Below are 27035 nucleotides of genomic sequence, written 5' to 3' on the forward strand. Positions count from 1 at the left end.
ACTGGTTTTATATAACAAGTGGTTTGGAATTCCCATTGTTAAAGCCTATCCTGCCCATGTTATACTAAACAACATACACATAGCCACTACATTCATAAAACGTGTCATTGTTTACATCATTATATAGCAACGCACTACTACTACAACAATGTTGCAATATTGAAATTCGATCTCCACTAGTAATGGGAGTCAGGATGAGACAGACAGGCAGTTTTTCTTAGCCAGTCAAAATCATGAATCAACATACTTGTATGGACACATGCAAACGAAATGCAGCTCGTTCGCAGTCTTTCCAGCTTCAGTCTGAAGTGATTGTGTTAGCTGTGTAGTTAGCTAGCTCACAAGGGGGAAATAGCCCCCTTAGCAATGATTTTGGTTTGCCATAGCAACCTGCAAGGTTCTTGAACTATCAACCATTGCTTACAAATTGAACTAACAACCATAGAACAACTAAAATTGCACTTGACAACCAGTTTTGGTGAATGTAGCATCATGTTTTGTTGAAAAATTAATGGTTTGGGAAATAATTGAGCTTTTTAATGTTGGTAACCTGTGTTGAAAAATTCATGGTTTGGGAAATAATGTAGCTTTTTAATGCTGGTAACATGTTGTATAAAAGCAATAAGAGGCCTAAATGAAAGGCAATGCGTTCTGACATTTTTATCATGGCTTTGGTGGTCTACACCAGTCAGCTTCGCCTTGTAGCTATGACCACTTCACAGCCATTATAAAAATGTCAGGACACATCGCCTTATGTATTATTGCTTAAATATCCATGATGAGTCCTCTATCTCTTGCCAAAATGCCACGTGCGTCCACTTATATTAGTGCATTCCTAACAACCTAAACATTACAAAACGTAAATTTGATCAAATAAGCGACACGTAGCAACTTAGCAATTCTTTTTTTGTTGTTGATCAAATTCGACACTCTCTCGTTGACCTCCATACCAAAATTCCTCACTTCGCGGGCTTATTTTTGTAGACAGATTTTGTCTCTGTAAAACCTCTCGCCTCGTCTTTTCTTCTCTGAGATGGGCCAGCCACTTGGACACGCAGTTCGAAATAGACGTTCCCTCGTGCGTCGCCGCTTGGCTTGAGCTGTCGCTCCTTCTCTTCCTCTCGGGGATGGTGAGGTGATTCGGAGCATGAGCAATGGGACTGAGCTGACACAGAACCTAAACCCCAAAGCAACGCTGGACTTTCAGAACGCGGAGAAGAAGACGCTCGACATTTCTCGCAGTTTCAAGGATGTTCTTCCCAGATGTGCCTCCACCCATCAATTATGCACTCGTGTTGGGAATAACGTGTCTGACGGTCTTCTGCAATTTCACCAAAAGTTCCTCTGAGTTTTCAGGTTGGGAAAGCATGCGTACCCCTTTATAATTAATGCTGCTTTTGTTAAACCATTCTAGTGTGTATTATGTATATGTCACGTAAATGCTTTAAAGGGTTGTTTTGGGCTACAACAAGTGATACAGAAAGCCATGGTGGTCAGGGGATTTTTATAAAGCCATGGTGGTCAGGGGATTTTTATAAAGCCATGGTGGTCAGGGGATTTTTATAAAGTCATGGCACAGAAAGTATTTTTGGGCTACTTTGGTTGCCTTTAGACAGGCAGCCCAATTCTTATATTGTTTCCACTAATTGGTATTTTGACCAATCACATCAGCTCTTTTTCAGAGCTGGTACTAATTGGTCAAAAGACCAATTAGTGAGAGAAACAATATATTAGAATTGGGCTACCAGTCCAAATACAGCCTAGGTTTCAGATTTGCCAGTCCAAATGGTTATTGGTTGCAGTTTTTTACTAGCCTACTTGTTTTGTAGTCAATGGGCCCTCATTGGCGTGTTGCAACCTGTCATGCACGTGTTTGTTTCGTAGTAGGCTAAACGACCATAGCTTTTAAAGGTACACTCTGTAAGATGTGCATGCCATCAAAGAGTGGACCACCAACACAAACGTAAACAATGGTGGTAATGTATCCCATGGCTCCACATGCAAGTGACATTGATATTACAGGCTATATCTAGTGCTTAAGGCATGACATTCTATAGAGGAACATTACTGTTTTTTTTTTGCTACATTATTCGTCAGAATACGACAACTAAGACCTAAAACAATGTTTTTGTTGTTGTTATAAGGTATAGAGTTACACTAATCTCAACAAGGTAAAGTCATATTATTCCAAGTGAAGTGTAGGCCTATTTCATTCCATGATTTTACAGGAAATGTCACTGGCTTTAAATCATGCTGAAAGCCTCATGTGCTTGGTGCCCTGGCTAAACATGTGCCCTGTTGTTTTGCTGCTTGACAATGACCCACAGGCACTTCAAATAAGTATTTTGTTTTTACTGTAGCCAGTGCCTCAGTATCAGGTACTGTAAGCCTAGTACTCAAACTCACATGTGTAAATAGCACACACAATTTCCTGATCGTGTGTGTAGATTAAGACATGACAACATGGAGTCAATGTTTTACTTCATGAAAGCTTATAGTACTACCTAATAAAATAACCCACATTCTTCCGACTTCCAACACAGCCGTATTGAGAATATTGCAAGAGCATTGCCAGATATGGATACACGTAACATTACTCATGTGGCTGTTTTCTTGCTGTTTGCCACACAGTAAAGAGCCCTAACCCCTAACCCCTAACTGTGGTCTATTGTAATGAATGGAAACGTAGTATGGTCCAAGCCCGCAATATTTCATTATGAATTCAGTTCATTTCACATGCAGAATACTCAGTACCAGTAGAACACAGTACTAGGGGAGACCTTTCCAGGGAGACCTCGCAAGAAAGTCAGCAAGGGAAACTTCAGAAGACACCACTGTTCTCTCATTTGAGGTTGGAGGCCAACTCTTCGCTAGCCAACCAGGCCAGGCCAGCTACCTTGTTTCAGACTGAGTAGCAGCAGCAGGGATGGACGTTTTGTTTACAGTGTCATAAACCAGGAAGAGAGCTTTGTGTCAATGTGAATTGGCTTCTAATGGGTCTCCTAATGGTTTTAAATGAGCGGACAAATGCCTGACCGGGGGCCAAGGTTTTAAAGAGCAGATGTGTTAAGTTAACTTGTGTGTGAAGTTTGAAGTTAACTTAACCCTACTTTTGTGCCCTGTTGCGTAGGTGACAGCTGTCATTACATCTTAAAAGGCTGAAAACTTTACATCTAGAGTCTCTTCAACTCAATATTGTCCAAAAATAGATTGAGTCAATCGATAGGCCTGTAATGTGACCTCAGATAAAACATGTTACACTATTTTCAAAACATTGGGTCATAGGCAGGAGTTAATTCTGCAAAATCTAGAAAATCTCTAATTCGGCAGCTTTGTAGCAACATAAACACAGTTCTTGAGATAAGTGCACATAAGTTGGACTTAAGCCTAAATCATTCATTATAGTCAATGTGCGATTTGAAAAAGCATTTGACTTAAGTACATTAGGATCCAGGCCTTGCTCATCTCGTTTCCTCTCCTTTATGACCCCTGACCTAAGACAACACGATAGACCTAAGAGTTACAGTGAAAAGTAATTGGAAACCATCTAGTCCTTATACCTATCCATTCCTCTGAAGGGGAAGGAGACAGGAAAGGAAGCCATTAAGTACAATTTAGTTGCGGCTTCCAACCATGAGACATATCGTCTAGCCTCTCCTCCCTGCAGATGTAGGCTAGGCCTAGAGACGGCCATCTTCATCAGCTTCTGTCACCCTCCTCAGCTCCTGTCACCCTCCTCAGCTCAGCAGCAGCTGTGAATCAAAGGCTTGGTACTTGGTCTCCAGGGAGACGACAGCTGGCCAAGAATGTGCCTTGTTGCTAAAGTTCTCTGTCAGTGCCCCAGATGGCATTTGGAAGCAGAGTTATTTTCTTAATTCACATGGAATTGAATGCTGCCTAGTCATCAGTTTTTGCTTGTTGTGTTGGAGTGGTCCTGTTGAGCAAACAAGATTGATTTTGGGGACTCAGGTCTCAAATTCCGAACCCCCGGCCCTATTACTAATATAATTTAGGAGTTTAGGAACCAGGAATGGCATTTCCTTTCCCTTCCCCCAAAGGGACAAAGTACTGGAATCAATAGACCATTGACAATTCCTTATGGCAAAGTCCTCCTAATGAAAGTAAAGATGTGTACATATAATCAGTGCATATCAGCGCTAGTCATGCATTTCCACTTGTCATAATGTCATGTTCGCTCCAGAAACCTAGAAATCAAGGCTAAACCAGTGCTGACAATGTTAGCTTAAATAGCATGCAAGTATAGGCGATAGGGGATACCTAGTCAGTTGTTCAACTGGCTGCATTCAACTGACATTTTGTCTTCTGCATTTAACCCAACCCCTCTGAATCAGAGCAAGCATTGAATTATTGAATTCACCCGTAGATATAAAAAAAACAATGTTGGTGGTAGGTAATTGAGTTCTATCTCTCCTTATCACCTCTATTATTCCAACACACAGCTGCCTGAATGACTAATTTAATGGTGCTGGAAGAGATGGCTGCCGTTTTGCGGACTCTTAACCAAATTTAAGCAAATTGTGCTATTGTGCGTGTTTTTTTTGCATTCTTTGTAACTTATTTTGTACATAATCTTTCTGCCACCGTCTCTTATGACCGAAAAGAGCTTCTGGATATCAGGACAGTGATTACTCACCTCGAACTGGACAAAGATTTTTTTTCTTCAAGGGCTTGTTAGTAAGTATTTCACTGTAAGGTTGTACCTGTTGTATTCGGCGCATGTGACAAATACAATTTTATTTAATTAGAAGTGGGGAGTGAGCATTTAATGTAGGAGACCCCCTTGGGCTACGAGCTAGCTCTTTAAATATGCAGTCAGTCATGTCAGAAGCAGATTCATTACTTACCAACAACAGCTGCAAATTCCAATACAACTTTATCAGTGACGAATTCCCAAGATTTGTGAATCTGATCGGACCGAACAGCTAGCGCAACAGCTAAAATGGCTTTGAAAAAAACATGATTTCTTATTTTAGGGAGAAGTATCTAACAAAATAACTACACTATGCCATTCACTAATCATAAATTCTTCACATATAATAGACATTTCGGTACATTTGTGGACTAAATTCACACTTACTGAACCTTTAATATTAAAATGCCTTAATCTTATCCCAAGCTTTTCTTGGGGAATCAGAACCATCATCATTATCAGTACTTGGACATTGAATCATAGTGCTTGAAGCGTAGGTCCTTTTCCCAGCAATGACAGGTATACAACATTGGAACTTTAAAGGGATAGTCCATCCAGATTAAGTCAAAGATTCTGAAAATCATTTTATCTAGCTAAATTACTTGTTTCTTTGCACTTAAACATTACATTAATCCACCTTTTCTATGCCTTTGGGATAACACATTCGCTCAGGAACACATTGTCTACCAGTGTGACATATGACCCCAGCTGCAGAAGTATTTTACCCCAATCTCTCTTTCGGTGTCGTCCAGCCCAAAGCGTCATGCAGGGTTGCTCCATAGGTCTCTATTATTGTAGACCCACCAGGATGTTACAGTGAACTTTCCCCCTCTCTCTCTCTTTCTGTGTCTCGTAAACCTGTGGCCGGGAGACCCGTTTAACCTCAGTCAATGGCTGTTAAATGGTCACGGGGTCAACAAAGGTCAAACCCTCTTAACTAATGTGTGTGTGTGGCTGGAGGGCTAATGATCCATCTTGCCTTCCTGTCTCTGCTCTTGATGTGAGCATACACAGAGTCAAAACCCACAGTTTTGTGTTTTAAATCAACATTTTCCAAAGAAGGCCACCCAAATCTTAGCATTTTGTTTGGTTGTGTTCCTGTTACTAAATGTAACATGATGTCTGATTAAACAAAGTGTTGGACGCTTTGCTGGTTGCTCGTGTAGAGATCTATGCATGGAGTAGCAAGATTCAGCAACAGCAGCCCACTTGGAGAGCATGCTAACCTAACCTCACCTGGGACCTCCATGTAAAACCAGCATGGACACAGGCCCACCCACTGGGGAGCCAGGCCCTGACAGGCCAACCCAATCAGATTGATGTAGTTTAAGCATTGTTATAAGCATTGTTGTTTAAGCATTATAAAACAAGTGTGATGTATAGGAAAACCTTTGCACACAGGTGCCTTTCCTTCACTGGGTGGGCCTTGTGGGAACTTTTTGGCAAAATCCCCTCATTGTTTTTTGGTGGCATTCAACGGGCTTAAGTCTAATATAAAATTCTTATAATATGCGCTTATTTGCACTGCATCTATGACTGTATGAAAAAACGTAGCGTAATGGGCACACAACAGATAATAAAACAGTCAATAAAACATTGTGCATCATTATTTCCCTCATACAGACAAGGCAGCGCTCATTGCCACTGTGCTCGATCCCCGACACAAGCACATGCGCTTTGTGGAGCAGCATTTCCGCCTGGAGATCAAGGAAAAGCGAACAGAAATGTAACGCAGAACGAAACTGCCGATTTCAAGTGCCAGCAATGCTGATGATGCTAACGCCACATCACCAGCCCTCCACACACTTTTTGGAGAGGAATGCTACACCAATGACGGGAACCAAAAAAAACGAAGTTGAGCTTTATTTCACGAGCCGTGCATCCCACCTCAGGACAACCCACTGGAGTGGTGAGGCCCGGTAAACGAGTCCCGGTAAATGAAGCTTAGTGTCCTGGATAAACAGTACCTCACTGTACTGGCAACCTCGGTTCCAGCAGAGAGAGTCTGCGGGCCTTCTCGTAAATCGGCTCTGTACTCGCCTCTCCTCTGAGAATGTGGATATGCTAATTCTCTTGAATAACAATGCTTAGCAATTGTGACTTTTTGTTTTTTATGATCCTGCTCTGATTTTTGAGAGCTGGTTATAGTGCACCAGGCCCCCTTCCCTCTTTTACCATGTAACCCCCTCTCAGCACCTCTCCATACTCCTCTTATTTTCATCCCCATCCCTTCTTCCCTCACCCCCCCCCCCCCCCATTCCCTCGCTTCTCCAAGCTTCTTTCCTCAACACTTCCCTTACCCTCTCTACACTACCCCTCTCCTCCTCCTCCGCCTTTCCTCACCATACCTCCCCTTTCTAACTCACCCCTCCTTTCCTCACCTAGCCCCTCCACAGGGCTTTTTCCTGAGCACTACTGTCTTTCTGTGTCTGTGTGCCAGGTGAGCTCTGTCCGAACAAATCCCCTACTTCGCCTCCTGCTTCTTTTGTCTACGGCGGGCCGAGGCAGGTGGCTAGGGGGAGGGGGACAGAGTCAGTTGGAAGGAGGGGGGATAGTATTATCTTAAACAGCAAGGAAGAAGAAGAAACTGAACTATAAAGCAGCTCGCTGATGTTCCTTGGAGCCAGGTTGTGAAATACTCGATTCATCGCTATCGACGGTCTCGAGCAAAAGTCCTAAAATCCCATCGGCAGGGCTGTAGTGGAGTTGGTCGAGATCTTCGAGTTCTTCTGTGTCCACATCACTAAGGAATTATCATGGTCCAATACAGTCATAAAAAAGACATGACAAAGCCTCTTCCCCCTCAACAAGCTGAAAAGAATTGACATGGGCCCTCAGATTCCTGCGAATCTGCACCACTGAGAGCATCTTAACTAGCTGCATCACTGCTTGGCATTCATCTGCAAGGCTCTATAGAGGGTAGTGCATACAGCCCAGTACATCAGTGGGGACTGGATCCCTGACATCCAGAACCTCTATACCAGGTGGTGGTGCATACAGGCCAGTACATCACTGGGGACTGGATCCCTGACATCCAGAACCTCTATACCAGGTGGTGGTGCAGACAGCCCAGTACATCACTGGGGACTGGATCCCTGACATCCAGAACCTCTGCAGCAGGTGGTGGTGCAGACAGCCCAGTACATCACTGGGGCTGAGCTCCCTGGCATCCAGAACCTCTATACCAGGTGGTGGTGCAGACAGCCCAGTACATCACTGGGGACTGGATCCCTGACATCCAGAACCTCAATACCAGGTGGTGGTGTGGTGCATACAGCCCAGTACATCACTGGGGACTGGATCCCTGACATCCAGAACCTCTACACCAGGTGGTGGTGCATACAGCCCCAGTACATCACTGGGGCTGAGCTCCCTGACATCCAGAACCTCTATACCAGGTGGTGGTGCAGACAGCCCAGTACATCACTGGGGACTGGATCCCTGCCATCCAGAACCTCTATACCAGGTGGTGGTACAGACAGCCCAGTACATCACTGGGGACTGGATCCCTGACATCCAGAACCTCTATACCAGGTGGTGGTACAGACAGCCCAGTACATCACTGGGGACTGGATCCCTGCCATCCAGAACCTCTATACCAGGTGGTGGTGCAGACAGCCCAGTACATCACTGGGGACTGGATCCCTGCCATCCAGAACCTCTATACCAGGTGGTGGTGCAGACAGCCCAGTACATCACTGGGGACAGGATCCCTGGCATCCAGAACCTCTATACCAGGTGGTGGTGCAGACAGCCCAGTACATCACTGGGGACAGGATCCCTGGCATCCAGAACCTCTATACCAGGTGGTGGTGCAGACAGCCCAGTACATCACTGGGGACTGGATCCCTGGCATCCAGAACCTCTATTCCAGGTGGTGGTACAGACAGCCCAGTACATCACTGGGGCTGAGCTCCCTGGCATCCAGAACCTCTATACCAAGTGGTGGTACAGACAGCCCAGTACATCACTGGGGACTGGATCCCTGACATCCAGAACCTCTATACCAGGCGGTGGTGCAGACAGCCCAGTACATCACTGGGGACTGGATCCCTGACATCCAGAACCTCTATACCAGGTGGTGGTGCGTACAGCCCAGTACATCAGTGGGGACTGGATCCCTGACATCCAGAACATCTATACCAGGTGGTGGTGCAGACAGCCCAGTACATCACTGGGGACAGGATCCCTGGCATCCAGAACCTCTATACCAGGTGGTGGTGGTGCAGACAGCCCAGTACATCACTGGGGACTGGATCCCTGGCATCCAGAACCTCTATACCAGGTGGTGGTGCGTACAGCCCAGTACATCAGTGGGGACTGGATCCCTGACATCCAGAACATCTATACCAGGTGGTGGTGCATACAGCCCAGTACATCACTGGGGCTGAGATCCCTGACACCCAGAACCTCTATTCCAGGTGGTGGTACAGACAGCCCAGTACATCACTGGGGCTGAGCTCCCTGGCATCCAGAACCTCTATACCAGGTGGTGGTACAGACAGCCCAGTACATCACTGGGGACTGGATCCCTGACATCCAGAACCTCTATACCAGGTGGTGGTGCAGACAGCCCAGTACATCACTGGGGACTGGATCCCTGACATCCAGAACCTCTATACCAGGTGGTGGTGCAGAAAACCCAGTACATCACTGGGGACTGGATCCCTGACATCCAGAACCTCTATACCAGGTGGTGGTGTGGTGCATACAGCCCAGTACATCACTGGGGACTGGATCCCTGACATCCAGATCCTCTACACCAGGTGGTGGTGCATACAGCCCCAGTACATCACTGGGGCTGAGCTCCCTGACATCCAGAACCTCTATACCAGGTGGTGGTGCAGACAGCCCAGTACATCACTGGGGACTGGATCCCTGCCATCCAGAACCTCTATACCAGGTGGTGGTACAGACAGCCCAGTACATCACTGGGGACTGGATCCCTGACATCCAGAACCTCTATACCAGGTGGTGGTACAGACAGCCCAGTACATCACTGGGGACTGGATCCCTGCCATCCAGAACCTCTATACCAGGTGGTGGTGCGTACAGCCCAGTACATCAGTGGGGACTGGATCCCTGACATCCAGAACATCTATACCAGGTGGTGGTGCAGACAGCCCAGTACATCACTGGGGACAGGATCCCTGGCATCCAGAACCTCTATACCAGGTGGTGGTGCAGACAGCCCAGTACATCACTGGGGCTGAGATCCCTGACACCCAGAACCTCTATTCCAGGTGGTGGTACAGACAGCCCAGTACATCACTGGGGTTGAGCTCCCTGGCATCCAGAACCTCTATACCAGGTGGTGGTACAGACAGCCCAGTACATCACTGCGGACTGGATCCCTGACATCCAGAACCTCTATACCAGGTGGTGGTGCAGACAGCCCAGTACATCACTGGGGACTGGATCCCTGACATCCAGAACCTCTATACCAGGTGGTGGTGCAGAAAACCCAGTACATCACTGGGGACTGGATCCCTGGCATCCAGAACCTCTATACCAGGTGGTGTTGCAGACAGCCCAGTACATCACTGGGGACTGGATCCCTGGCATCCAGAACCTCTATACCAGGTGGTGGTGCGTACAGCCCAGTACATCAGTGGGGACTGGATCCCTGACATCCAGAACATCTATACCAGGTGGTGGTGCAGACAGCCCAGTACATCACTGGGGACTGGATCCCTGGCATCCAGAACCTCTATACCAGGTGGTGGTGCATACAGCCCAGTACATCACTGGGGACAGGATCCCTGGCATCCAGAACCTCTATACCAGGTGGTGGTGCAGACAGCCCAGTACATCAGTGGGGACTGGATCCCTGACACCCAGAACATCTATACCAGGTGGTGGTGCATACAGCCCAGTACATCACTGGGGCTGAGATCCCTGACACCCAGAACCTCTATTCCAGGTGGTGGTACAGACAGCCCAGTACATCACTGGGGCTGAGCTCCCTGGCATCCAGAACCTCTATACCAGGTGGTGGTACAGACAGCCCAGTACATCACTGGGGACTGGATCCCTGACATCCAGAACCTCTATACCAGGTGGTGGTGCAGACAGCCCAGTACATCACTGGGGACTGGATCCCTGACATCCAGAACCTCTATACCAGGTGGTGGTGCAGAAAACCCAGTACATCACTGGGGACTGGATCCCTGACATCCAGAACCTCTATACCAGGTGGTGTCAGAGGAAGGCCCTAAAAATTGTTGAAGACTCTAGCCACCCAAGTCATAGACTGTTCTCTCTGGTACCGCACGGCAAGCAGTTACCGATACACCAAGTCTGGAACCAACACGACCCTGAACAGCTTTTACCCCCAAGCCCCAAGGTCAATCTCTGAATTAACCCTTTTTGCACTCTTTTGACTCATCGCAATCACTGCTGCTACTTTTTATCTATTCTGTTGCCTAGTCACTTTATGAGTACAGTACCAGTCAAAAGTTTGGACACACCTACATAGTAGATATGTATGGAATCATGTAGTAACCAAAAAAGTGTTAAAAAAAAGAAGATATATATATATATATATATATATAACTTCAACTGTGCGAGATGGAATCTAAAAAAAAATCCAGAAAATCACATTGTATGATTTTGCAAATTAATTACTTAAAAATCATACAATGTGATTTTCTGGATTTTTGTTTTGGATTCCGTCTCTCACAGTTGAAGTGTACCTATGATAAAAATGACAGATATGCTTTGTAAGTAGGAAAACCTGCAAAATTGGCAGTGTTTCAAATACTTGTTCTCCCCACTGTATTTGTGACTATATTATAGAACTCAAAGTATGACACTCAATTGTAAGAGTGCGTCATATGGAGGAGCTGTGTTGGTTAGTCTATATTAGAGGTCGACCGATTTAATCGGAATGGCCGATTTTTAATTAGGTATGATTTTAAATTTTTCATAACAATCGGAAATCGGTATTTTTAGGCGCTTTTGCCGATATAAAAAAAATAATAATATATTTTTTTATATACCTTTATTTACCTTGGCAAGTCAGTTAAGAACACATTCTTATTTTCAATGACTGCTTAGGAACGATGGGTTAACTGCCTTGTTCAGGGACAGAACGACAGATTTTCACCTTGTCAGCTCGGGGGAACCAATCTTGCAACCTTACAGTTAACTAGTCCAACGCTCTAACCACCTGCCTCTCATTGCACTCCACGAGGAGCCTGCCTTAAACTTATCTAATAAAAAACAATCAATCAATCATAATCACTAGTTAACTACACATGGTTGATGATATTACTAGTTTATCTAGCGTGTCCTGCGTTGCATATAATCGATGCGGTGTGTGTCGTTGCTCCAATGTGTACCTAACCATAAACACCAATGCCTTTCTTAAAATCAATACACAGAAGTATATATTTTTAAACCTGCATATTTAGCAAAAAGAAATCCAGGTTAGCAGGCAATATTAACCAGGTGAAATTGTGTCACTTCTCTTACGTTCATTGCACGCAGAGTCAGTGTATATGCAACAGTTTGGGCCGCCTAATTTGCCAGAATTTTATGCAATTATGACATAACATTGATGTTTGTGCAATGTAACAAGAATATTTAGACTTAGGGATGCCACCTGTTAGATTAAATACAGAACGGCTCCGTATTTCACTGAAATAATAAACGTTTTGTTTTCGAAATGATAGTTTCCAGATTCGACCATATTTCTGTGTGTTATGTTATAATTAAGTCTATGATTTGATAGAGCAGTCTGACGGAGCGGTGGTAGGCAGCAGCAGGCTCGTAAGCTTTCATTCAAACAGGACTTTCGTGCATTTTTCCAGCAGCTCTTCGCAAGCACAGCACTGTTTATGACTTCAAGCCTATCAACCTAATGGCTAGTGTAACCGATGTGAAATGGCTAGCTAGTTAGCGAGCTAATAGCTTTTCAAACATCACTCGCTCTGAGACTTGATAGTTATTCCCCCCGCGGCTTTTGTGGCGCGATGGGTAACGCTGCTTCGAGTGTGGCTGTTGTCGATGTGTTCCTGGTTCGAGCCTAGGTAGGGGCGAGGAGAGGGACGGAAGCTATACTGTTACATTGGCAAAACTATAGTGCCTATAAGAACATCCAATAGTCAAAGGTATATGAAATACAAATGGTATAGAGAGATAGTCCTATAAATACTATATTAACTACAACCTAAAACCTCTTACCTTGGAATATTGAAGTATCATGTTAAAAGGAACCACCAACTTTCATATGTTCTCATGTTCTGAGCAAGGAGCTTTTTTACATGGCACATATTGCACTTTTACTTCTCCAACACTTTGTTTTTGCATTATTTAAACCAAATTGAACAAGTTTCATGATTTATTTGAGGCTAAATAGATTTTTATTGATGTATTATATTTAGTTAAACTAAGTGTTCATTCAGTATTGTTGTAATTGTCATTATTACAAATATATATATATTTTTTAAATCGGACTATTAATCGGTATCTGCTTTTTTTTTGATCCTCCAATAATCGGTATCGGAGTTGAAAAATCATGATCGGTCGACCTCTAGTCTATACCCATTTATCTTTAACACTTAGCACTGGCAGCATTTATTTTGGCAACCAGGCTCTAAAGAGTCTCAGGGAAATGTGAACAATAGGGGCCTGGAGGGAAAAGAAACGCACACCTTTTTAGGTGAGGTGCTTGCTAGCAGAGTAGAAACACCTGTTTAGGTGAGGTGCTTGCTAGCAGAGTAGAAACACCTGTTTAGGTGAGGTGCTTGCTAGCAGAGTAGAAACACCTGTTTAGGTGAGGTGCTTGCTAGCAGAGTAGAAACACTTGAAAAAGTCAAGGAAGAGCCGCACACTATAGGAACTCAGATGCAATCATTTAATACCCTAATATCCAACGTTTCAACAGACAAGCTGTCTTCATCAGGGTATAATGACAAACACTGTGAGTGACTAGTTTATATAGTGTCAAAGGACACACAGGTGTCCGTAGTCGTGGCCTGAAATCATTGGTTAGTTGTCTGATATAAAAATAACATACAAAAAAACACCCTCTCCTAGGGAGGGTGACATGTTCGATGCAGATATAACGTAGGGACGAAATCGAGTTGTTCGCTTCCAAAAAGTGGGCTGCAACTGGGTAAGTCGAGTTTTTGCACCTAATGGTGCTACGATTCGTACTTTTAATTCACACTTTGTTTTACCCACAGAATTTTGACTGCCTTAGTGGAGCACGTGATAACACCTTTGATTGGGATCTGTTTCCCTGTTTGTGGGTGTTTGAAGGATCTACGTTTATAAGTGCCATTGCATTGAGCACAGCCATTACACTTGTAGTTTCCATCCAGTAGGGGTGCAAATAGACGTTGTGCAGGGATATTTTGGGGTGGTAAATCGTAGTTTACCAGTTGATCTCTGAGGTTTCTGCCCCGCGAGAGTACGACCAAGGGAGGGTCAGAAAACACATTACCGATACTGTCATCGGATCTTAGAATGTGCCAATGTTTGAACAATTCCCTTAATTTGTTCAGAGCTCTTTGAATAGCGGGTAGTTAGAATGCAAGAATGCTTATTTTTGTGAGACTGACCTTGAATGAGATCATGTCTCGGTTTGTTTAGAATTCTCTCAGTGGCGGTATTATTCTGACCATTTTTGTACCCCCTCTCTTTGAATTTTATTTGCGTGACATATTTCTGTCAATCTTATTGTTTTTTGCAAATTCTTTTGATTGGACAGATTTGGCTGTAGGGCAAAGTGTTTTTCAAGGGAAGCGGGTGACAACTATCAGCCCTCAACAAACTGTTAGGATCAGTAGGTTTCCTGTAAAGATCAATGTATAACCTTAGGGGCCTGTCAGCATAGACACGGCTGTGCTGTGCCATTCTCCAGAGAGAGTGTGACTCCTGGGGAAACAGAGAGCTGGACTACTGATGAGAGACACCTGGGTGTGTTGTTTACAAAAGGAAACACTTTTCACTTCTCCCCGTGTGAGGTCAGCATGCAGGGAATCATTTGGGCTGTGTTCATTAGGGCACATCGTTACAAAACACTTTGCAACAAAAACTAAAATGAGCATTTCTTATTGGCCAAGGTCAGGTTGGACAAACCCCTGTTTTCTTCTATTTGGTGCATAGTGAACACAACCCAGTTTCAATCATGCACCACTACTTTTTAGGATGAGGTATGACATGTCATTTCCCACACTATGTCTATAATCCTACTGTCAAAATGAGTTACTCATTTAGGTTTATTTCAGTTGAGTGTGGAAATGCATCGGCCTAAAGTGCTCGAAGAAGTAGCCTACAACCTTAATATGATTAGGATGTCCCATAAAACTGCTTGTAATAAAGTCGAACTCTGCAGCATTTCCTGATCCGACAAAATCCCGACCTAAGCTAAGAAACCACACACACACACACACCGCACCGAATGTTGATCTGCCGGTCATCTGGCGTTCATCTGACGTTCGTTCGCTTGCTGACTACGTGTGTTTTGGGGACCACCCTCTGATAGAACATTTTTGTTAGTCAGGCACTATCATTTTTACATGTAGAATCGGTTTCCCCGTCAGCTACAGACATTTCTACTCTGAGCCAATCAGATAATGCGAGAAGATCAACGAGAGGAGGAAAATGGGTAACTTTCCAGTGTGCCATATTTAAATAGCTAGGGCAGCTCTGGCTTCAGGAGGACACAGTGGACCATTTCTCTGCAAGATAGACAAGTAGCTACAAGGCATGTTTACATTTTTTTTGTCCAAATAGCACAGAAATCGTGGAGCGATAATCAGGAGGAGATCATAAACTCTGGTGATGGAGAGCTCGCTTCTCTATGATATATCTTGTCACCAGTATTCCCACAGAGACACTAAAGTCACTCTCTGGCAGCGGATTGCAAGCCGTCTGGTCTTTTCAGGTTAGTTAATTGTTGAACTTGCTATGAAGACGTTTTTAGGTAGACTAGTGACTGCCAAAAACCATCTGTCCATAGTTACCCAACGAATGTTATCTGGGTAACTAGCTACATGACCATTAGCTACCAACGTAGCTTGCTACCTGTCCCTTTGTAGCTGGCTTTGTTTAGACTTTGTTGCGGTTGCCTTGCTATTGCATGTAGCTAGCATACACCATTCCAACAACACCAAACAATAGACACGTTGGCTGGTTTTGTTTATTTGTTTGCTAGCTAGGATGGAGGGAGATCATTGCTAGCCTGTTAACAATTTTTTTTTTTTTACCTTTATTTAACCAGGCAAGTCAGTTAAGAACAAATACTTATTTTCAATGACGGCCTAGGAACAGTGGGTTAACTGCCTGTTCAGGGGCACAACGACAGATTTGTACCTTGTCAGCTCGGGGGTTACTTCCGGTTACTAGTCCAACGCTCTAACCACTAGGCTACCCTGCCGCCCCAATGTGTTGATTGTTTTGTTTTCTTTCATAGCTTAATGTTGATAAATGTGCGTCTGCGCTGCAATTTAAAAAAGTGAGTCGACGAAGCTTGAAGTATTTGCAGAAGATCATGCACTTTGCTCAATATTTCCCCTTTGCTTTGACTTCCAGTGGAAGAAGTCGATGGAAGATTCTCAGGACACAGTACACCTAGGCAAGGAAGGAGGCACCCTCAGGTAGTGCTGGTGGAAGGGCTATAGGAAGACACATCTCCATCCTTCAGCACTTTCTGGAGCCACATACTGCATAATGGATGAGGCCCATCCAGCAAGAGGCGGTACAGCCTACATTTCCCCCCCTCAAATGAAGCCAAACACCAGTCAGCAAAACCACAATAACTCCTGGGTTGGGATGGCTCCTTGTACAAGCACCCCAAAGCACAATGACGAGGAGGAAGATGAGTTTGGGAAGGTAGAGGACCATGACTCTCTCAGCACCATTTAGAAGGCCCTGGATAAATTCTGCCATGCTGATGAGGATGGTTCATTTTGGCTGATCCCTGGAGTGAAGAACACAAAGCCTTTTACCAACAGCAGGTGGATGAGATTGGGGCACACTGCCAGATGATGCACCTGGAACAGTTGCACCAACAACATTAGCTAGTGAACCAGCAGCTGCCCCTCTCCATGTAATGAAATCACCATCAATATTCCACAGACAATTTTTTTAATCTTATTGCATGTTTATATACACGTTCCTTTTGTATCATTACAAGGGGTTATTCTTTACTTTTTTAGTTGTACAATGTAACTGATTCAGTTTTGCACAATTAAAAGTGACTGAATAACACTCAATGTGTCTGCAATTATCATACAATAAAGGAAGCTCAGACTTTCCTCATGGGTTAAATTGAACTATTCTTAAGATCTGCCTGGCTAGTCAGTTCTATCAGATGAAGAGTGAACATGGCCAATTCTATCTTCATAATATACATGCTAAACAAAAGTAGTCTCGGTAACGCTGTTGGTTATGTCATGAATTTTGACGCTGAAACGCAGCCTGTCCAGCTGTGATGCACACTGCTAATATGCGCGTGGAACAAGAGTAGCCTAATTTGCTGTTGGTGCCTGTATACTTAATATTTAGAAGCATAAAAATGTACAAAAATACCCATTTTGTTTTATTCGGTTAAAAACCAAGCATAGCCTCCACTCCTCTCAATGAATAATTTTTTTGTCCTGCCAAATGCAATTGCAAAGTAGTCAAGACTGTTGACAAAGGGTTTGGCTCGTGAGCCCGCTTGGAAATAAGTCTGCATTTTTTAATAATATATGCCCATGGGGAGAAATGATGGTGCTTGTAAGTGTGACATTTGGTTTAAAAGTATTCATTCTCTTTTTTTATGCCTTATCAATAATTTTAATTTAATCTTGCTTATTGACAATGTTTGGCATGTCCATGCTCAGCCATAATGTAATTTACAGTAGGCCTAGCCCCTATATCAGTGTGAATGCTATTGAAGCTATGCAATACTTAGATAAATATGGACTGAAAATGGGTTCAATTTAAAATATTTAGCAAACGTAGATCTACATTTTGTTATTTTGGTTTCTGTACACCATTTAACAAACTATAACGGACTAACATTTGAATCGGAGTTAATTCCAAGGTAATACATAAAAGACCTTCAAGACATAACTTGAAGCAACCACATCTTTGGCCATGGAGCACGTTCTGATTGGCCAGTGAGAATCCAAGTCTCGACACAACCTGTTTATTCATCAAAACCTTTTCTCACCCATAATTATAATAGTGAAAATTAGCTCAAATATTTCTGACACGCCACTGAACCTATAGCGCTACCACCTGCGCTTAGATTTACCATTGTGTTAGGTTTGTTAAAAGCCCAATCAGTCACAGTACCATTTAAATGTTGTTTTTGTCTCGGGTTACAACCAACTTAAACACCAGCACAGAAGTAAAAAGGTGTACACTCACTGAGCAAAACATGAATTAGATTGCTTTTAAACATGCCCCCATGAATGAGAATAGTGACTATTTTGGTGACTGCTAGGCTTAATTTCTAATCACTTGGGCTAGGCTGTAGCTGTCTTTTCCCACTGAAAATGCAATGCACCAACATCTCATCACTAAGCTAAGGACTCTGGAACTAAACACCTCCCTCTGCAATTGGATCCTGGACTTCATCAAGTAGGCAACAACACGTCTGCCACGCTGATCCTTAACACTAGGGCTCCTTAGGGTTGTGTACTTAGTCTCCTCCTATACTCCCTGTTCACCCATGACTGCGTGGCCAAACACGACTACAACACCATCATTAAGTTTGCTGACGACACAAAAGTGGTAGGCCTGATCACCGACAATGATGAGATGGCCTATAGGGAGGAGGTCAGAGACCTGGCAGTGTGGTGCCAAGACAACAACTTCTCCCTCAATATGAGCAACACAAAGGAGCTGATCGCGGACTACAGGAAAAGGCGGGCCGAACAGGCCCCATTTAACATCTACGGGGCTGTAGTGGAGCGGGTCAAGAGTTTCAAGTTCCTTGGTGTCCACATCACCAACGACCTATCATGGTCCAAACACACCAACACAGTTGTGAAGAGGGAGTGACAAAACCTTTTCCCCCTCTGGAGACTGAAAATATTTGGCATGGGTCCCCAGATCCTCAAAAGGTTCTACAGCTGTACCATCGGGAGCATCCTGACCAGTTGCATCACCGCCTGTTATGGCAACTGCTCGGCATCTGACAGTAAGGCGTTACAGAGGGTAGTGCAAACGGCCCAGTACATTAAGATTCCTGCCATCCAGGACCTATATAATAGGCGGTGTCAGAGGAAAGCCCATAAAATTGTCAGGACTCCTGTCAGCCAAGTTCTCTGCTACAGCTCGGCAAGCGGTACTGGAGCACCAAGTCTCGGACCAAAAGGTTCCTCAACAGCTTCTACCCCCCCAGCCATAAGACTGCTGAACAATTAATAAAATCGCCACCGGACAATTTACACTGATTCCCCCCCCCCCGCCTTTTGTACACAGCTGCTACTCACTGTTTATTGTCTATGCATATTCACTTCACCCCTACCTACATGTACAGATTACCTCAACTAGCCTGTACCCCCACACACTGACTCGGTACCGGTGCCCCCTGTATATAGCCTCGTTATTTTTATTTGTGTTACTTTTTATTTTAGCCTACTTGGTAAATATGTTCTTAACTCTTCTTGAACTGCACTGTTGGTTAAGGGCTTGTAAGTAAGCATTTCACGGTAAGGTCTACACTATTCGGCTTATGTGAGAAATAAAGTTAGATTTAATTTTGACATGAAGTAACTGCTTAGCTCTCACTGCAGTGTTCGTGGTGGTTGGCAGAGAGGCTTGAGTTAGGAGAGGGTCTCCATCTTCCTGGAGTAGTTTCATGACTGGGCCCTCCCCTGTCAACAATGTCATGTGTGTTTCAGTCCATGCACTCACTCCACAAAGTTGTGTAGAGCGCAGCAAGCCAAAACATCTTCCTCCACTCTCTCGGCATGAAGGTTGATGGTGGTCGGGAAGACTCTGAAACGATTGGCTAGGATGCCAAAGGCTTTTCCCACGATCCTCCAAGCATGTGCCAGCCTGTAGTTGAAGACGTTTTTGGGCTCTTCAAGTTGCCAGTGTGGATATGGCTTCATGAGGTACGGCCTCAGGGGAAATGCCTCATCTGCAGTGATGGTGTACGGAGCCAGATGGTCAGTGCTTGGAAGGGTCACAGCAGCAGGGATGTCGGCGATCCTCTCCTTCAGGGCATTCTGTAAAGAACATCCGCCAAACAACCACGCCGTCCGAAACCCCTCCATGGCATCCAACATCGACGTACAGGAAACTGTAATTCCTGTCCACTAGTGACATCAACACAATGGAGAAGTTGTGCGCGTGAGTGTAGAATGTGGATCCGGAGAGCATCAGTCCAAGATATATTTTTTTAGCAAGAAACGTTCCCTGAAAATAAGGGAATTACTATTTCAGTCGGTTCCCTTTCGGTTTGCAGTTAGGCAACATTGTGCAACATTCATCAACTCAATACCAGTTGCATTGTCTGAAAGCTGTCGGAAAGCTCCAGACACTGCAGTATGGAACAGAAAAGAAACGTTAAAGAAACCATAAACAGTGATGGCCCAGGCTTGCTTCTACAGGTAGGGTGTAGTACACCGCCTGTTGGACACAGTCAGTCTCACTATTCAGACTATACTAATGAGAGATGCATTAGAGCGTCACTGTCTTGACTCAGACTGTGCAGACTGCTATTGAGAACAATGTAGCCTATTATCTCTGCTCAGACTTTGACGAGAGTAATAGGCTATCATTATATGTCTCTCCAGAATGTGCTATTGGGAGTCATGTTATGCTAGTGGATGTAGCTAGTAACAATGTACTGTAGCTAGAAATGCCACCGATTTTTTTTATTTTTATTTTTTATTTTTATCTCCTCTCGTCCGCCCCACTTACGTGTGGCTATCAAATGATCCTTTCAACACCGCCCGCCGCTCCTGTTGTCTGAGGGAATGTCAGCCACGCTTTGATGCCCTCTGTCCTCACTCTCTCGCTCACTCCTTCCCTTTCTTTCTTTCTTTCTTTCCCTCTCTCTCTTTTTTCTTATTCACTTGCTTCCTGGGAGCTGATTTTTATGTTGCTTTTAAAAAGCTGGCGTGTGTCTCAATTCAGCCCTTTTCCAAGTTATCATCCCTCCCTTCATCCCTCCCTTCATCCAGCTCTCTTTTCTTTCCCCTTATCATCCCCCTATTTCATGTTTTATGTTGTGCTTACGGGAGACAATAAAATCACAGTCAGAGGGGTGGGGACAGGATATTTTAAGGCCCATTAGACGTACGTAGAGGTATGGTAGGAGGAGAGCGAGGGATAAGCGAGTTAAAAGAAAGTGAGGTAGAGAGCCCTGAAGAGAGAAAAGTATGAAAGGGAGAGAGAGAGAAAATAAAGAAACACATGAAAGGTAGAGAGAGGAATGAAAGTGGTAGAGAGAAATATGAAAGGTACAGAGAAAGTGAGAAAGGTAAAAAGAAAGAGGGAGGGAAAGTTAGAGAAGGGGTGTGGGGTGCATTGGAACAAGGAGGCATTGTGTAGGCCCCTTCTGGTAAAGATTGACAGTCTGAATTGCACCATGCTACAGCAGAGTCCTCAAAGCCATACTAGTCTGCTTCTGTTCAGTCTCCCTTGGCCTGTGGCAACCTCAGGTAAGCTCAGAGAGGGACGATAAAAAGCGAAAGAAAGATGGAAGGAAAAAGGGAGTCCTGCCAATGATTGTTTTGGCAACCTCAGGTAGACTCAGGATGAGGAAGAGGGAGGGAGAAATGATGATAAGAGATGGAGCTGATGTAGTAAGATGAGAAGAACAGGCAGCGGAGATGAGAAAGGAGGAAATGGTGAGGAAAGGAAAGGTCCCACTCCTCAGCCTTATCCCTCCATTCAAACAGTAGTACCCTGTGACGCTGTCTCTGTCTGTCGTCTGGGTCTTTCTATCTGGCTGTGTGTGCATGCACTACGTGTGTGTCTCCAGGGAGCCAAACAATAAGAGACTCTTATAGGCTAGCTGCTAGCTGTTCCAACAGGCCTTTTGTGGGTGGGGATCTCCCTGGTTAAGTCCTATTGAACATGCCTGTGTATAGGCTTCCCTCAGCCCCTGTTCTTTAAACCCTCGGAGGTGCTACTCTGCCTCTCCACTTGTTGTTCTCTCCTCTGTGAACAGCCCTTCGGGTAAGCCTGTTTAAACCAGGCAAAGCTCTCCCTTTCAGGGCCCACCCACTCCCCCCCTTTTTGAATGGAAATTCCTTTTCTCCTCCCTTTCTTCCCGCCTGGGCTTTTGAACCTTCCCGAAAAGGTATGTGGTGTAACTGTTAATGCATTAAATTGATGAATGGCGACAGTCAGCGTGTGTTTTATCTCCCGTGCCCCTCCGCCCCCTCATCAACTCTTCCCCCCTACCCATCTCTGAGTGAAAGTGTCCCCTTGCCCACATGGGTCAGCGGGACAGGCACGCGCTAGCCAAGAGGTCAGTGGGGAGACCATTGTTTGTGTTTGGGGAGGGCAGTTAGGAGGGGAGTTGTGGATACTCCCTCAACAACCCCTGGGATGCTAAGCAGTAAGTAGCCTCTAGTGTGCTGAGAGAGAGCTTTAAAGATACTATCTCAAGCCCCAACAGATGTTAAAAGCACAAACTGGGGGTTGAATGGCAATCTCCAGATTGTTGCTTTAAAGTTCCCCTTCAGAGCCCCAGGAGAAGCTTAGCGAGCAGGCTCCCAGTTGAACATTCTCTCCTTGTCTAAAGTTTACACACGAAGCCCACATATAGTGCATTCTGTTCTGCCTCGCGCGGGGCTCGAACCCGCAACATTCTGCACAACAACATGCACTTTTGAGTGCCCGTTCGATTTACAGTACCTTCAGAGAGTACCTTCAGAGAGTACCTTCAGAGAGTACCTTCAGAGAGTACCTTCAGAGAGTACCTTCAGAGAGTACCTTCAGAGAGTATTTACACCCATGGACTTTTCCACATTTTGTTTTGTTACAGATGGAATTGTAAATGGTAAAAAAACAAAACATTTGTCACTGGCCTACACACGGTACCCATAATGTGGAATTATGTTTTTTACAAGTTAATTTAAAAAATGAAAATCTGACATGTCTTGAATCAATAAGTTATGACACACCTACATTTGCTTAACAAGCCACATATCACATTTTATTTGTCACATGCGCCGAATACAACCTTACTGTAAATTCTTAATTACAAGCCGTTCAAGAAATAGAGTTAAGAAAATATTTACTAAATAAACTAAAGTATAAATTAAAATAAACAGTAGCACAAAAAAATGAGGCTATATACAGGGTGTACTGGTACCGAGTCAGTGTGCGGGGGTACAGGTTAGTTGAGGTAATTTGTACATGTTGGTAGGGGTAAAGTGACTATGCAACGATAATAAACAGTAGCAGCAGTGTAAAAAAATAAGGGTGGGGGGGTCAATGTAAATAGTCCGGTTGGCCATTAGTTGTTCAGTAGTCTTATGGCTTGGGGGTAGAAGCTGTTGAGGTGCCTTTTGGTCCTAGATTTGGTGGTATGGTACCACTTGCCGTGCGGTAGCAGAGAGTACAGTCTACGACTTGGGTGACTGAAGTCTTTGACAACTTTTTTGGGCCTTCCTCTGACACAGCCTATTATATAGGTCCTGGTTCGCAGGAAGCTTGGCCTCAGTGATGTACTGGGCCATACGCACTACCCTCTGTAGTGCCTTACGGTCAGATGCCAAGCAGTTGCCATACCAGTCGGTGATACAACCGGTCAGGATGCTCTCGATGGTGCAGCTGTATAACTTTTTGAGGATCTGGGGACCCATGCCAAAAAAAAATCATTCTCCTGAGGGGGAAAAGGTGTTGTCGTGCCCTCTTCACAGCTGTCTTGGTATGTTTGATAGTGATTTGGACACCGAGAAATGTGAAACTCTCGAACCGCTCCACTTTCAATTTTAATGGGGGCCTGTTCGGCCCTCCTTTTCCAATAGTCCACGATCAGCTGCTTTGTCTTGCTCACATTCTGGGAGAGGTTATTGTCCTGGAACCACACTGTCAGGTCTCTGACCTCCTCCCTATAGGCTGTTTCATCATTGTCGGTGATCAGGCCTACCACTGTTGTGTCGTCAGCAAACTTAATGACCAGTTGGAATCATGCTTGGCTGCGCAGTCGTGGGTGAACAGGGAGTACAGGAGGGGACTAAGCATGCACTCCTGAGGGGCCCCAGCGCTGAGGGTCAGTGTGGCAGATGTGCTGTTGCCTACTCCTTCCACCTTGGGGTGGCCCGTCAGGAAGTCCAGGATCCAGTTGCAGTGGGAGGTGGCCAGTCCCAGGGTCCTTAGCTTAGTGATGAGCTTTGTGGGCACTATGGTGTTGAACGCCGAGCTGTGGTCAATGAACAGCATTCTCACATCGGTTGGAAAGAGCAGTGTGAAGTGCAATGGAGATTGCATCATCTGTGGATCTGTTGTGGCGGTATGCGAATTGGAGTGGGTCTAGGGTTTCCGGCATGATCGTGTTGATAAATGGGTTTGGGAGCTTGTCTGCAGAAATAAATGGACAGGCAGAGAAAACATTAGATGCAATACATAAACACTTTCATATCCATACCATCATTTGCTAGATTGAAACTGATTCTAGATTAATTTTCGATTATAGAATGTAGTGACATAAAAACAGTTATTGGTAAGCCGTAGCCCAATCAACAGCCAACGTTTACTTTTTTATCTGGGGCCGAGAGAGTCTATTACAAATCAGACAGTACTTAATCTGAAGTATGGTTTGAAGTGGCTGAAATGATTCAGAAAGGTATTGGGTAGTGATGCACCGATATGACATTTTTGGCCGATATTTTCCTTGCCTAAAAACCCAATACCGATAACCGATATTTAACATGTTTGTGGTCTTTTAAGCATTCTAGTACAGTTAAATAGTTAATACACACACGGACACAGCGGTCTAAGGCACTGCATCTCAGTGCAAGAGGCGTCACTACAGTCCCTGGTTTCGAATCCAGGGTGTATCATGTTTGGGAGTCCCATAGGGCAGCGCAATTGGCCCAGTGTCGTCCGGGTTTGGCCGGGATAAGCCATCAATGTAAATAAGAATTTGTTCTTAATTAACTGACTTGCTTAGTTAAGTACAAGGTTACACACACACCACACTGACCAGAAAGTAATTTTGTTTGCATTTACGTATATCCCAATTACCAGTAAAACATAATCAAAACCTATTTCTTTCACTTACTTGCAGTTTCGTTGTTCATTTGTTCAGTCGTTTCATTCTCAACCAGGATTTCTATGGAACGCCATTTGGGTCTTTGCGTGTCAAAAAAGATCCATGTCAAATAACACGACATAATCTGTTTCAATTGCTATAGTTAGCTAGCTAAAATAAGGATTAGCCACAATAGTGGACTTTGTGGTTAGCCTTCAAAATAAAAGGCATAATTCTACTATTTGTATTCATTTGCATCACTGTCAATGACATACTTTTATTTTGAAGGCAAACCGAAATTCCACTATTGTGCCTAATGCCTATTGTGGCTAGCTTCACAACACATAACCCGGTCCTGTCGAGCCTCACAAGCCAGATGAAGCTAGCTGGCTGCTTGTAACGTTAGCTTTGGGCAACAGGGTCAAGTAGCTGGCTAGCTATTTATTTTCATGACCTGAAGTTCAATTTCAAATCGGAAAACAGCAAGTGGCTACCTAGCTAATACTTACTCACAAGGATTCCTAAATCATTGCTAAGAATAATGAAAATGACTGCAGTTTCTACTGGTCATTGTTTTCAGGCTGGTTGTATTGGTGCTAGTTAGGTACCAAGCTAAAGCAAGGTACCCCGGAAGTTGCGGTCGAACAAATGATGCTTTATTACTAACGAGGTATTGTAAAAACATCGTTTGTGGCCGGTGTTTGCTTGTTTGTAGACTTTTTTGTACAGCTGAGACAGTGCTACTGTATCTTTTTTTGCCATGCAAAGACCCAAACGGTGTTCCATAGTATGTATGTCGTGAAGCTAATAGCAGTGACGCTATTACTGTGTAACTCCTGTAGGGAAACATCTGAAAAATAGCGCACTTGGTGGTGTGTACCGGCGCTTGACCAGTCGGCAAAAGCCAACATCACCCACGACAGAGAACGGTTGATGGTCAAAGGCAATGAATTTGAGTTGACTCGCTGAAATGTTCTTACTCTTTCAAATGACTGCTCGACTTGTTGACTGTTGATCCACACAGCAGACATTGATCCACACAGTAGACATTGTGTGGGATAGGTTGGGAATGCTGTGTTGCACGTGTAGCTCAACATTTTATGTTGCGTTATGTCATGTACGTTATATACAGTGCATTGCGAAAGTATTCGGCCCCCTTGAACTTTGCGACCTTTTGCCACATTTCAGGCTTCAAACATAAAGATATAAAACTGTATTTTTTTGTGAAGAATCAACAACAAGTGGGACACAGTCATGAAGTGGAACGACATTTATTGGATATTTCAAACTTTTTTAACAAATCAAAAACTGAAAAATTGGGCGTGCAAAATTATTCAGCCCCCTTAAGTTAATACTTTGTAGCGCCACCTTTTGCTGCGATTACAGCTGTAAGTCGCTTGGGGTATGTCTTTATCAGTTTTGCACATCGAGAGACTGAAATTCTTTTCCCATTCCTCCTTGCAAAACAGCTCGCTCAGTGAGGTTGGATGGAGAGCATTTGTGAACAGCAGTTTTCAGTTCTTTCCACAGATTCTCGATTGGATTCAGGTCTGGACTTTGACTTGGCCATTCTAACACCTGGATATGTTTATTTTTGAAACATTCCATTGTAGATTTTGCTTTATGTTTTGGATCATTGTCTTGTTGGAAGACAAATCTCCGTCCCAGTCTCAGGTCTTTTGCAGACTCCATCAGGTTTTCTTCCAGAATGGTCCTGTATTTGGCTTCATCCATCTTCCCATCAATTTTAACCATCTTCCCTGTCCATGCTGAAGAAAAGCAGGCCCAAACCATGATGCTGCCACCACCATGTTTGACAGTGGGGATAGTGTTCAGGGTGATGAGCTGTGTTGCTTTTATGCCAAACATAACGTTTTGCATTGTTGCCAAAAAGTTCAATTTTGGTTTCATCTGACCAGAGCACCTTCTTCCACATGTTTGGTGTGTCTCCCAGGTGGCTTGTGGCAAACTTTAAACAACACTTTTTATGGATATCTTCAAGAAATGGCTTTCTTCTTGCCACTCTTCCATAAAGGCCAGATTTGTGCAATATACGATATGATTTGTTGTTCTATGGACAGAGTCTCCCACCTCAGCTGTAGATCTCTGCAGTTCATCCAGAGTGATCATGGGCCTCTTGGCTGCATCTCTGAT

At 44.3% G+C, this 27035-nt stretch overlaps 1 protein-coding gene across 1 annotated transcript in view; it reads left to right on the forward strand.

Moving 5' to 3' along the window:
• Window positions 1–1092: 1092 nt before the first annotated feature.
• The window catches only part of LOC110521998 (protein eva-1 homolog A), a 160696-nt gene continuing 134753 nt past the window's right edge, over window positions 1093–27035 (forward strand). The window contains exon 1 of the mRNA XM_021600038.3: window positions 1093–1356. Within this exon, the coding sequence (XP_021455713.3) occupies window positions 1251–1356 (106 nt within the window). The 5' untranslated portion in view covers window positions 1093–1250. The remainder of the gene's footprint in view (window positions 1357–27035) is intronic.

The sequence above is a fragment of the Oncorhynchus mykiss genome, chromosome 4, assembly GCF_057628025.1.
Source record: "Oncorhynchus mykiss isolate SJ-2025 chromosome 4, ASM5762802v1, whole genome shotgun sequence".
Lineage (NCBI taxonomy): Eukaryota > Metazoa > Chordata > Actinopteri > Salmoniformes > Salmonidae > Oncorhynchus > Oncorhynchus mykiss.